The 11,746-nt window shown below is 40.0% G+C and overlaps 1 protein-coding gene across 5 annotated transcripts in view; it reads left to right on the top strand.

The window, feature by feature from the left end:
- ADK (adenosine kinase) overlaps positions 1-11,746 on the top strand; it is a 559,231-nt gene that overhangs the window by 79,443 nt on the left and 468,042 nt on the right. For all 5 annotated transcript variants that reach the window (XM_075072783.1, XM_032771348.2, XM_075072784.1 and 2 more), the window contains exon 3: positions 1,160-1,213. In XM_075072783.1, coding sequence (XP_074928884.1) covers positions 1,160-1,213 — 54 coding nt within the window. The remainder of the gene's footprint in view (positions 1-1,159; positions 1,214-11,746) is intronic.

Below are 11,746 nucleotides of genomic sequence, written 5' to 3' on the forward strand. Positions count from 1 at the left end.
GTGACAGGCATGAAGATTGGCAGAGTGGTAAACAATGGTGAGGATGGTAGCAGTCCTACAGAGGTGATCTGTATTGGTTGGTAAACTGGGCCCATTCAGATGAAATGCACTGTAATACAGCCAAAAGGAAAGCTTTTCATCTATGAATAAGGAATGCAGGCCATTGCTACAGAGTGAGGGTGCTATCTCCTGGAAATTAGTGAGTCTGAAGAAGATTTAGGGGATATAACTGATAAAGAACTAAACATGAGCTCCCAGTGCTGTAGCAAAAAGGCCCAGTTGAATCCTTGAATGTATAAAGGAGGGTGTAAGAATAGGACTGTGATTTTTACCTCTGTATCTGGCAGTGGTAAGGCTGATACTACAACACTGTGTCCAGTTCTGGTGTCACATCTTAAAAAAGGATGTTGAGGTGTAGAAAAGTGCCACAGATGATTTGAGGTCTGGAGAAAATGCTTTAGGGCAACAGACGAGCTCAATCTGTTCAATTTAATAGTCAGATTGGGTTCAATACAGAGGTAAGTGGGTGAAATGTAATGGCCTCTGAGATAAAGGAGATCATACTAGACAATATAATGGTCCCCTCTAGTTCTGTGAATTTATGAATGAAACAAAGTGCTGTGGAATCATGGATATAAATACATACTGCATATTTTAGCATGAAGAATTTCAGGGTTTTGTGGTCATGATGTATGCGGATCAGCTGGAGCTTTCCTTCCCCAGAAAAGCATCAAGTAATGTAACACTTAAATCGGCCCAAATTTACATGCTAGTACTTTTTCTTCACACCTGCCTCTCCTTCCCTCCTGAAGCCTTTAATTGCTCTGGGATCTCAAAACTTTTATACAGTTTGAGTTTCTCTGATACTTCACAATACCTATGGGAATTATTTTGTTAGCAGTTGTTATTTCTTGTCATGCAAGATAAAGACTTCGTGATGTTAATTGTGTTAACTCTAAAATGCTATTCATTTTAACAGGTATTGCTCTCTGATTTAAAAAACATGATATGCCTTTCAGTAGACAAAGATTGTAAGATTGTCTACTTTTCAAATGTAAACTGAAAATGAATTTTCTGTTTTAAGAACTAAAGTAACTTTTTTCCTGTTTTGTTTTGTTTTGTTTTTTTTTCCCCCTCTCCCTCCCCACCCCTCATTAAGGTATGGGCTGAAGCCAAATGATCAAATCTTGGCAGAGGACAAACATAAAGAAATGTAAGTTTATATACTCTTTTATGTTTAGGCTGACAGACACACACGTGTGCATATGAATTTGCTTCCCCCCCTGCCCTTTTAAAAAGGTTTTAAAACAGTTTCTGTAAGAGAATTTTTGCTGTTTTCAAGACAGTTATTTTTTTTTTCCCCCTTAAGGCTTATCTGCATGGTGGGATAAAGCACCCTGTGGGGGTGTGTGATTTCTAAAGCATCCTGATGTATTGCACTTTGATTCATGAGTACACACCACCAGGGTCTACACAAACACTTCCTTGAGCATTTTAACATACAGTACTGCATTAAAGTGCAGTAGCAGACCTGTAGTGTTCATTGCCAGGGCCTGCAAAGACCAGTGATTGTGCAACATGTCAATGAGCTTTAGAAATCACATCTCCCATAGTGCACCTTGCTGCTCTATGTAGACAAGCCCTCCAAGTTTAGTAGTATCTGCTATGTGTTACTTTACTGTCATCAGTAGCTACATGGTTGAAGAATGCCATAATGTGGCTACTGATTACATACCATTAGCAGACTGCAAATACCCTTCACACCCCCACTTCTCCCACCCCCCACTGATTGTGGTAAGTTGTACTAAGGTGTAATAATGACATAATTACTGAATGTCCGAAAGCAGTATTTTTTATATGAAATAATTTTATCTGCTGCAAACTGAAAAAAATGACTATTTCAGGTAATGTCCTTTTATCTAAACTGATAATACTGCACAATGCTTTTGCATGCTGTTGTTTGTCAGCTTTCTAATTTCTGTGATCTTGAAACGTTGCCTATTTTAGCTGAGCTGACTTCACTACTCTTTTTACATGTACAATAAGAACTTATGAACTAACCTGTGGAAGCTTTTCTTTACATAGTTATTAATTCAATGTCTTGTGGCACAACTGGCAATAGATATTTTAATCAAATGTTATAACAAAATCTTGAATATATTTTTAAAAGCTTGAAATCCGGATAGGGTGTTCCAAATAAGTCTCAAAGCAGCATTTGAGATTTATTTGCATCCAGAATAACATTGATTTTTTTTTCCCCCATGGCTAAATATAAAATAATACAAAAGGTTTACATTTAACTTTAGGGCAAGTACTTAATCTTTCCCATGTGTTCATGGTACTAATATGCTTCTGGAATAGAAATAAAGTAGTTAAAACGTCAACAGAACTATGTGGAATGGCTAAGTTTCTGAGTTTTCTGGTCTTTGCATGCCTGCTTGCTCAGCCTTAGTATTGCAATAATAGTAACTTCATACATGATTTAAAAATATCTGCGGGTATCATATCCCTTAAGATAATGTAAAGCTTAAAGTAATTCTTTGTGTACCCAGGATTCTGAGCTGCATGTGCATAAAATTCTATGTTGACATGGTAAGAATTTTCTTCAAACTAATTGTTTTCCTTTCCTTTATGAGGGAACAGCCCAAGTCTGAAAATTCTAGTGTAAGCCCTAGGAGCTTTCATGAGTGCAAATTTTGTCTTCATGCTTGAGTAACTCAAACATGTCTGAACGGATTCAGCTCCAACTTAGTAGAAAAAGAAAAAACAACATTTGTGCTGAGACCAGGGATGGAAAATTTTAGCCTAAGGGGGATTTGTAAGAAATTTAGGGCAACTAAAAAAAGGATTAGGATCTACTAATCAGTGTTCACTGCCTTGAAAAGCTATAAAGCAACGTTAAAGAACCGCTGTTTTTGGAAGTTTGGCTGTAATTGCTGTAATTATCAAACTTAGGCCAATGGAGGGTAGGGTTATAAAGGGACATTAAGTTTAGGAAGTTAAAGGAGAGAATGTGACTCAGGTCCATTTGGGAGTTTATTCCCAATTGGCTACCCTAAAATTTAAATCTAGTAATGAGAACACTTTGTAAGTGTATTTGAACCATGGAGAGGGAGGAAGTCTTAATGACCAGACTTAGAATTCTTAAGCTCCTTGGAAAGCCTTTCAGTTATGCTGAAACACATTTTGCTTTGAAAGATGATAAAAATAATTAACTAAAGTTGCCTTTATAAAACTACAATTCCCAGTAATGAAGAAATGTCTTTTCAAAACCCATGAAGTTGGCTTGGTGGTCCATGTGCAGGGCACTGGGAATAGTCTGAGATATGTGCTAGTGGCAAAGAGTATATCATTGCATGCTGCTCAAAACTCTTTGATAGATGCTTCAACAGTAAATCTCACCTATGTCCCCTGCTTAAGTATGTGAGGACATGCAGTAATACTCTGCTTCTTTGCTCACAAGAAAAGGAGTCAGTGAGTAATATTGGATCATGATTGTGGGAAAGCGCCAAGAAATTAAATTTGATAAAGGCAGAGGACCAAAAACAATGTCAGTAATCAGAATAATTGAGATCTAATTGGAAAATCTGGCCGACTCTGTCAATACTCATTGTGCCTTTACCTATCCCTTGGTGCTCTGAACCTAAAAACCTGAGTTCTCTCAAGTTTGTCCAGTTGATAGAGGGCAAAGGGGAAGAAATAGAAGAGTTGAAAAAAACCTTACAAGAAATATCCTGCTGTATACAAAACATGGCTTTCATAGTGATTTGGTCAGTAAACAAAGTATAAACAAAGTCACTAAAAAATATTAGCTGCATTTTTGGTATACTCAGTTACTTAAATCCTTGTTAGCAAGCATGTGAAATCTTGTCTCTTATGTCCTTCATACATTTTCCTCCCACATGATGCCAGGGCCTGAGATGTTGTTGGACAAACAGTCTCTCTTATAACCAGAGTTGGTTGTATATACCCACTCTTTTTATTCACTGCAAGTCCATTAGCGTATATATGTAATAGTGAATTTGAAGCCATAAAAGAAAATCTTAATTTCCAGACAGTGTTTCCTCTATTAGTCTAAAAAAAAGTTTCTGGATTTCAAATATAATATTAAATCAGTATCTTAGATGTCTGCATTCTAATGCGAGAAGTGTGAGGATTAAGCAGGAAAAACTTGAAATGCAAGTTGTTAAACACAACTATGACATAGTTTGCATCACAGAGACTTGGTGGGATAACACACGACTGGAATATTGGTATAGAATGGTAAAGTTTGTTCACGAAGATAGACAGGGAAAAAAGGGAGGAAGTGCTGCATTATATATTTAAAATATACACTTGGACTTAAGTTGAAATGGAAATAGAAGACAAACGTTGTTGAAAGTCTCTCTGAGTAAGGATAAAAGGGGTCAAAATAAATAAATAAGGGTGGTGTCATGATAGGGGGTCTACTATAGACCACCCAACCAAGAAGAAGAGGGAAGATTGAAAAATGTGGGGGTCTGGACTAGATGACCTCTCGAGGTCTTTTCCTGGTCGAGTCCTATGATTCTGATTAATTCTTACTGTAAAGTTGACTTATTAATAAGTCTATACAAATTTGGGTTCAAAAGAGCGCTGTATATATTTCAGGAGTGCTGCCAGTAAGCCTACTTCCCAGCCTCTTGGTCTAGTACTACACACCCCTTTTCTGTGTTGCTCACCAACTTATATTTTATGCAAACTTTCATCCAGTTTGTCATTTTTTCTGGCAAGAATCTCACTTTGTGGCATCACTAGGTTAGGATTTCAGTATTGGTGTACAAACTTTTTGCTGTGTTTAAAAAAAAAAAAATCCATGGAAGGCAATTTTTTGACTGAAGAGGGCAAGTACTGTTTTTTTCCTTTAAACATGATTAAGGTTAAGATCTTGTCACTGTTATTTTTAGTAAAAGTCACGGACAGGTTACGGGCAATAAACAAAAGTTCACAGGAGCCCGTGACCTGTCCTTGACTTCACTAAAAATAACCAAAGGCAGAGCTAGGTATGGGGGAGGAATGGAGTGCCATGGTGGGGGGAGGGAGGGCGACTGACAGGCTGAGCCCCCTGCCATGGCAGGGGGGACAGTCCCGGCTCTAGTGGCCACAGTGGGGGGCACAGCCATGGGGGCCGCAAAGCCCCTGATCCGAAGCCGGCCTCAGCTGCTGGATAGGGGTGCGCAGCCCAGCTGCAGCTCCCACCGAGCCCTGCCTCGGGGGAGAGGCCCATAGCCCTGGAAAACTGCGAGGGAGGCACACAGCCTCTGCTGCGGCCTCAGCTGCCGCCCCCGGTGGAAGACGCAGGATAGGGGCTGCAGGGTCCTGGTTCTGGCCCCAGTTGCAGGGCAGGGGCACACTGTCCCTCCTCCAGCTCTGGCTTCAGCCCTTGACCGCTAAAGCCAAAGAAATTACTGATGTCTGGTAAAGTCACAGAATCCATGGCCTCCATGACTAAATCATAGCTTTAAACATAATGCATAAGATAACATTTTTATTTAATCTGCTGCTGAGCCTTTCAAGTCTCAAGAACAGCCTACACCCTGGAATTCTAACTATATATAAACGTTGAAGTTCATAACATACTGTTATCTTTTGTGGCTGTTCAGAAGAATATTTAAATTTTAAGAAGAGAGCAGGAGGCTAAACTATATTATTAAAATTGTTTACAGATGCTTAGTTTTTAAAAACTGTTCTCCTACAGCAACAGAGTCCCTGTATAAACAAGCTAACGTTGCATATTGAAAGCTATTATATTTTGACTTTGAACAGTAAACTAGTATCTGCTTCACAGAGTATTGTGAGGTTTCGTTGTGTTTGCATAGGGTTTAGAAAATATAAATGTTAAAATGATGAGCTCTTAGGTAGTTTTCAACCATAAATCTCAAAGCTCTTCTTAAGAACCCAAGGGGATTGGTGGTATTCCTGTTGTATAGATGGGGAAACTGAATCTCAGAGGTCAAATGGTTTGCCAAGGTTAAGCAGTACAACTGTGGCAGAGCCAAGAAAAAAATGCAGGTCTCCTGATTGCCTGTCCAGTGTCGTATCCATTGGACCACACTGAGTGGAGACCTATATATTTTGCAAGCTTATTCAGAAGATTTAACGTTTTACTTAAGTAAGCAGGCCTACTTTTGGCCACTTAATTTAGTTCTTAGCAAAGCTATGTCAGATGGAGTAGTTACTGTTAATAGAGAAATGCGTTCTTTATAGATGAGTATGATGTGAAACATGTCAATTTACGGTGAAGACAGACAAAAAACGGAGTGACTGGCTTATTGCCGGACAAGTCAGGAAAAGACAGTCAAGAAATCCATCACATGCCTAAGATCTTTATGCTGACCAACCTGTACGCAAAGAAATGTTGCGCATAATTGATGTCTGTGTAAATTTAAAGGAATATTTTAAATATTGAGTGAGAGGAGCTCTATAAACTGAGACGGTGGCAAATTTTAAATATTGTAAATAGAATAAGAAGATTACCACACTGAGAGAGGATAGATTGTTCTACTAACATCAGACATAAAGGGTACTACATAAATAAATTCCTCTTCTCCCCTCTAAGTTTTTCTGTGGTTGATCCTTTTCTTTGTTTGTTTGTTTTGGGGGGAGGCGGGGCTATGTAAGATGGTAAGCACCTTGCTTTGTCATATCAGCATGCATATCAATTGTGTTATTTCTAAACGTATTTCCTTTTCTACCTTGCTTTCTCTGGGTTTCATTTTAAATGCATACTAACAAAAGTCCAGTTTGCCTTAGCAATTGTGTCCCTGCCAGCCTCCAGTAAGTATAATTTGGAAGACATAAAAGCTTTAGTTTACAGTCCCGATCGTTAGTTTGTTTACATCCTAATAGTAGCATCTGGAGTTACTGCAGTACAAATATTAATCAAATCAGTTTGAACTTATTTTTTGGAGGTCATGGATATATGGGGTTTGGGAAAGAAGTTGGGTAAGAACCTGTGATTTAAGAGACAGTTTTATATCTAAAGTTTACCAGCAGATGTAGCTTTATAGGTAATTATATTCTGTGTAATGCCAGTAGACTGATCTGTCATCAGGAAGGAACTTGAATGTCAAAAGTGCGGTGTCCAAAATATCTGTATTCTAATATATTAGGTACATTGAGTGTCTTGTTGACACTTGTCTGAAATTAGGGAACCTTTATCACTGAAGTTGTGTCTGAAAAGTGTCAATAAAGAACTTTTGTCTTATGCTTTGTATCTTTAGTGAATAGATCATTGAAAGGTTTACTAGAATTTACTTGGAAATAAATTAGACCCCAGGAACATTTGTCTTAAACTCTGTACCTGGCTCTTCCCCAAAATATATTCTCCATTTTATGGATGTACTGTTAAATTAGGAAAGTTAATTTAGTGTAGATCCGTTATGGATAACTGCCTGGGAAAGGAAACTGGGTATTGACATTTGCATTGCACAAGAATCCTACCAATTCAGTACAAAATAGCCTGATGTTTGAAACCAGAGTTCTAAATATTGAAATGGAGTTTTAAAAGAACAGAACAACCACTGTGCTCTCTTTTTAGTAAAAATAGTTATCAACCAAAGCAATATACTGGTTTCTGAACAAGTTTTGTCAAACTAACGTTCTGTGTAGTGACCTTAAGATGCAGGGCCCAACAAAATTCATTGAGGCAGTGTGAAAAAACAAGGGAGACTGCTCCATTCTCATCATGGAAAATCCAAAAAGACACAGCACCCTGGCAGATTGAGTGCCACCCATATCGGTCTTTAGGTAAATCCTTAATGTTGTCTGGCTGGATCATCAGTTTATGTCCCTCAGTGGCAATGTTATCATTACCACACTGCTTGTGGCGACCACATAATTGCCAGCCATGTGGCAGCATTTCTTGGTGAACATGCTATGGAATTTGTTGGTCTTTCATCCTAATAGAAAGGCTTGAGTAGAATGATAATCTGCTGTTCTGTCTAGAGAGAAGGTGGTCTGGAGAAGCTGGGACATAAAAACAGAAAGAAAAAAATGCAGTTTTTTTGTTTTGTTTTTGTTTTAAAGCTGTAAAAATTATGAACATGTCTAATTTATCAGTACTTTGGGTTGACCCTTCTTGGTAAAAGATTGTGATGTTGGCATTTTAAATTGGAAGGTTGCTGGAGTTGGAGGTAAATAAACTCTGAAATTGAATTTTGCAGTGTTGGTGAAACTATTCAGAAAATAAGTTTCCTTTCAGAAGAGAAGACATTTTACCAATTCATTACCAAATGCAGTCTATAAAATAGTAATGTGATGGTTTTAACAATGCCACAATTTTAGTCACAGGCCCATCCGTATTTGGACAACACCACATACAGGCAAATGTGTACACATTTTGCCAGTAGTTTAAGATATGAATGAAATTACTTTCTGACAGGTTGTAAATGCCAATATAACATTCCAAAGGTATATAATACCTTTTTAGAAACCATCCTGGAAACTTACATGTCAATTACTTGAAACCGCCCACTGCTTTTAATAGGCCTGCTTTGTATTACAATGGAATTCCTTGATAGTTTTGGATATAGCATGGGTTATATCTCCCAGGGCTCATACTTAAAGGTTTTTCTCCTTTAAAATCTATTTGATCATACCTTTATTGATTAGTGAGGCAAATTATTATCCTCTTACAAAATGAATTTTGAAAATGCATGAAGCCTTGCTGTTCTTAATAATCTCTGTCTGAGTGTGTTAAAGATCTATTGATGCCTTTCGGTGGTGGGTAGAGCATTTGATTAAATCTGATGTTGCTTGAAAGGAACTTGCAGGGATATTAACAAAACATACTTCCAAGCAGAGTTTTTTTCCACGGAAATGCTGCTTCACCATTTCTTGAGTTGCTGAATTACGTGTAGCTTTGAGGGTGCCAGAGCCCTCTTCAGGCTTTGGTATCCTTTCTCTGGCTGACTTGTTGACAAAGTCAGAATCAGTTTAGTGAGGGAAGAAACGTATTCACAAAATAGTGTACAATGGTAGCCATACATCTTAACTTCACTATAACCTTATGTGATGACACTTTCTTGCAGTGTCCAACACTACGAGTGACCATGTACCTTCCTGCCTCCAGCAAGAGCAAGTCTTTCTTGTGGTCATTGAATATCCACTTTGTGACGTTGCCAGACACTCAAGCCTCTGGCCTCTACCAGCCCTTACTTATGCCTTTCAGATACCCAGTCCCTGTACTTTACAGGGGGATACTTCTGAGGTGTCCAGCCTGTCACTAGACATCCACGGTATTTGCCTAGTTTGCTACTCCCAGGGCAAAAGTATACGCACACCAGCTTGAATCAGCTGAATGTACACTCCAATATCACAGCACTGTAATCTATTCATAGTGAAAACAAATGTAAGTTTAACTAAGGTAAAGACTCAGGAGATGGTGAGTAAGAGTAGTAAGTACAACAAGTTACAAATGAAACAAATATAATGCTTCTGCTAGACTAAAACCGAACTTGAATAGGCTAACCTTGTCTAAAGCAATTTTTCACCTAAGCGCTTTCTTGCAGCATTTCATCCAAGGTTGGTTGAGATCCTGTTTTCATGAGTATAACAGCAGAGCCTGGTTACCCCCTCAATGCAGGCTGAAGGGTGGCAGTCCTTACATCCCAAAGTCGACTGTTTTTTGTCCCCACAGTCAGGATGACACCGTGGTTTCTTTACTGGGGTGTTGGCTCTGAAGTGTCGTCCTCCATACTTCCATTTTGTTTCACCTCCTTGCTCCCGCTGTCTACCTGATTTTTTTTCCTGTTGACTTTCCAATATAAATGGGGCTTCTTTTGTGTTCACTTTACAAAGCTTAATTTATTTATGAACCAAGGCAGTGATGCCACACCCTTTGGTTTGGCAAAACCAGCTTGCTTAACCCTTCCTGGACACAGATTTTAAAGGAGGGGTGGGCAAACTACAGCCTGGGGCCCGCATATGGCCCTTCAGATGTTTTAATCTGGCCCTCGAGCTCCTGTTGGGAGTGAGGTCTGCGGTTTTCCTTGCTCCATGTGTGCCGTGGCTCTGCACGACTTCCAGCAGCAGCAGCATCCTGGCCTCCCTCTGCCTTCTATGCATAGGGGCAGCCAGGGGACTCTGCATGCTGCGTCTGCCACAGGCACTGTCCCCATGGCAACTGCAGTCAATGGGAGCTGCAGAAGTGGCACCTGCAGACAAGGCAGTGCACAGAGCTGCCTGGCCACATTGCCACACAGGAGCTGGAGGAGGAACATACATCAAGCAGCTCCCAGAAGCAGTGGCAAGTGCTGCCAGGAGCCTGCACCCTTGACCCCCTCCAGGGCCCCAACCCCCTGCCCCAGCCCTGATGCCCCTTCTGCCCTTCGAACCCCTCAGTCCCGCCCTCTCCAGCACCCTGAACTCCTCATTTCTGCCCCCACCTCAGAGCCTGCACCTTCAGTCAGAGCCCTCAGACCCTCCTGCACACCAACCCCCAATTTTGTGAGCATTCCTGGCCCACCATACAATTTCCATACCCAGGTGTGGCCCTCAGGCCCGAAAGCTTGCCTGCCCCTGTTCTTAAGCCTATTTTCAGTACATACATACAGCTGTTTAAATGTCACCCATATGTTCATCACACAAGGACTGAGAATCAATCTGTTGTAAGCTTCCATTAGGTACCTTATATGACCCTTTTTGGGTAAATGCTATGAAAACAGTATGTTGGGTGTAATGAATTTGTCAGGCCTGATAGGAGTTGCTGTTACAGAACAGTGACACCTTTGACAGTTGACATTGAGGAGTACTTAGAATAACACTTTGACTTTCTCAGCATACTGACAGGTTTCAGAGTAGCAGCTGTGTTAGTATCCACAAAAAGAACAGGAGTACTTGTGGCACCTTAGAAATTAACAAATTTATTTGAGCATAAGTTTTCGTGGGCTACAGCCCACTTCATTGGATGCATGCAGTGGAAAATACAGTAGGAAGACACATGCACAACATGAAACAATGGGTTTTACCATACACACTATAAGGAGAGTGATCAGCTAAGGTGAGCTATTATCAGCAGGAGAGGAAAAAAACGGTTTGTAGTGGTAATGAAAATGGCCTATTTCCAGCAATTGACAAGGAGATGTGAGGAACTGTGTGTGGAGGTGGGTGGGAAATAAGCATAGGGAAATAGTTTTACTTTGTGTAATGGCCCATCCACTCCCAGTCTTTATTCAGGCCTGATTTAATGGTGTCCAATTTGCAAATTAATTCTAATTCAGCAGTATCTCATTGGAGTCTGTTTGTTTTTGAAGTTTTTTTTGTTGTAATATGGCGACTTTTAGGTCTATAATTGAGTGGTCAGGGAGATTGAAGTGTTCTCCAACTGGTTTTTGAATGTTATAATCTTGACGTCTGATTTGTGTCCATTTATTCTTTTACATAGACTGTCCGGTCTGGCCAATGTACATGGCAGAAGGGCATTGCTGTCACATGATGGTATATATCAAATTGGTGGATGTGCAGGTGAACAAGCCCCTGATGGCGTGGCTGATGTGATTAGGTCCTATGATGGTATCCCCTGAACAGATATGTGGACAGAGCTGGCAATGGGCTTTGTTGCAAGGATAGGTTCCTGGGTTAGTGTTTTTGTTGTGTGGTGTGTAGTTGCTGGCGAGTATTTGCCCCCTTAATGTTACTCCCACCTTCTTGTCAACTGTTTGAAATAAGCTACCCTGATTACCACTACAACAGTGATTTTTCCTCCTGCTGGTAATGGCCCACTTTA

This window comes from Chelonoidis abingdonii, chromosome 15 (assembly GCF_003597395.2).
Source record: "Chelonoidis abingdonii isolate Lonesome George chromosome 15, CheloAbing_2.0, whole genome shotgun sequence".
Taxonomy (NCBI): Eukaryota; Metazoa; Chordata; order Testudines; family Testudinidae; genus Chelonoidis; species Chelonoidis abingdonii.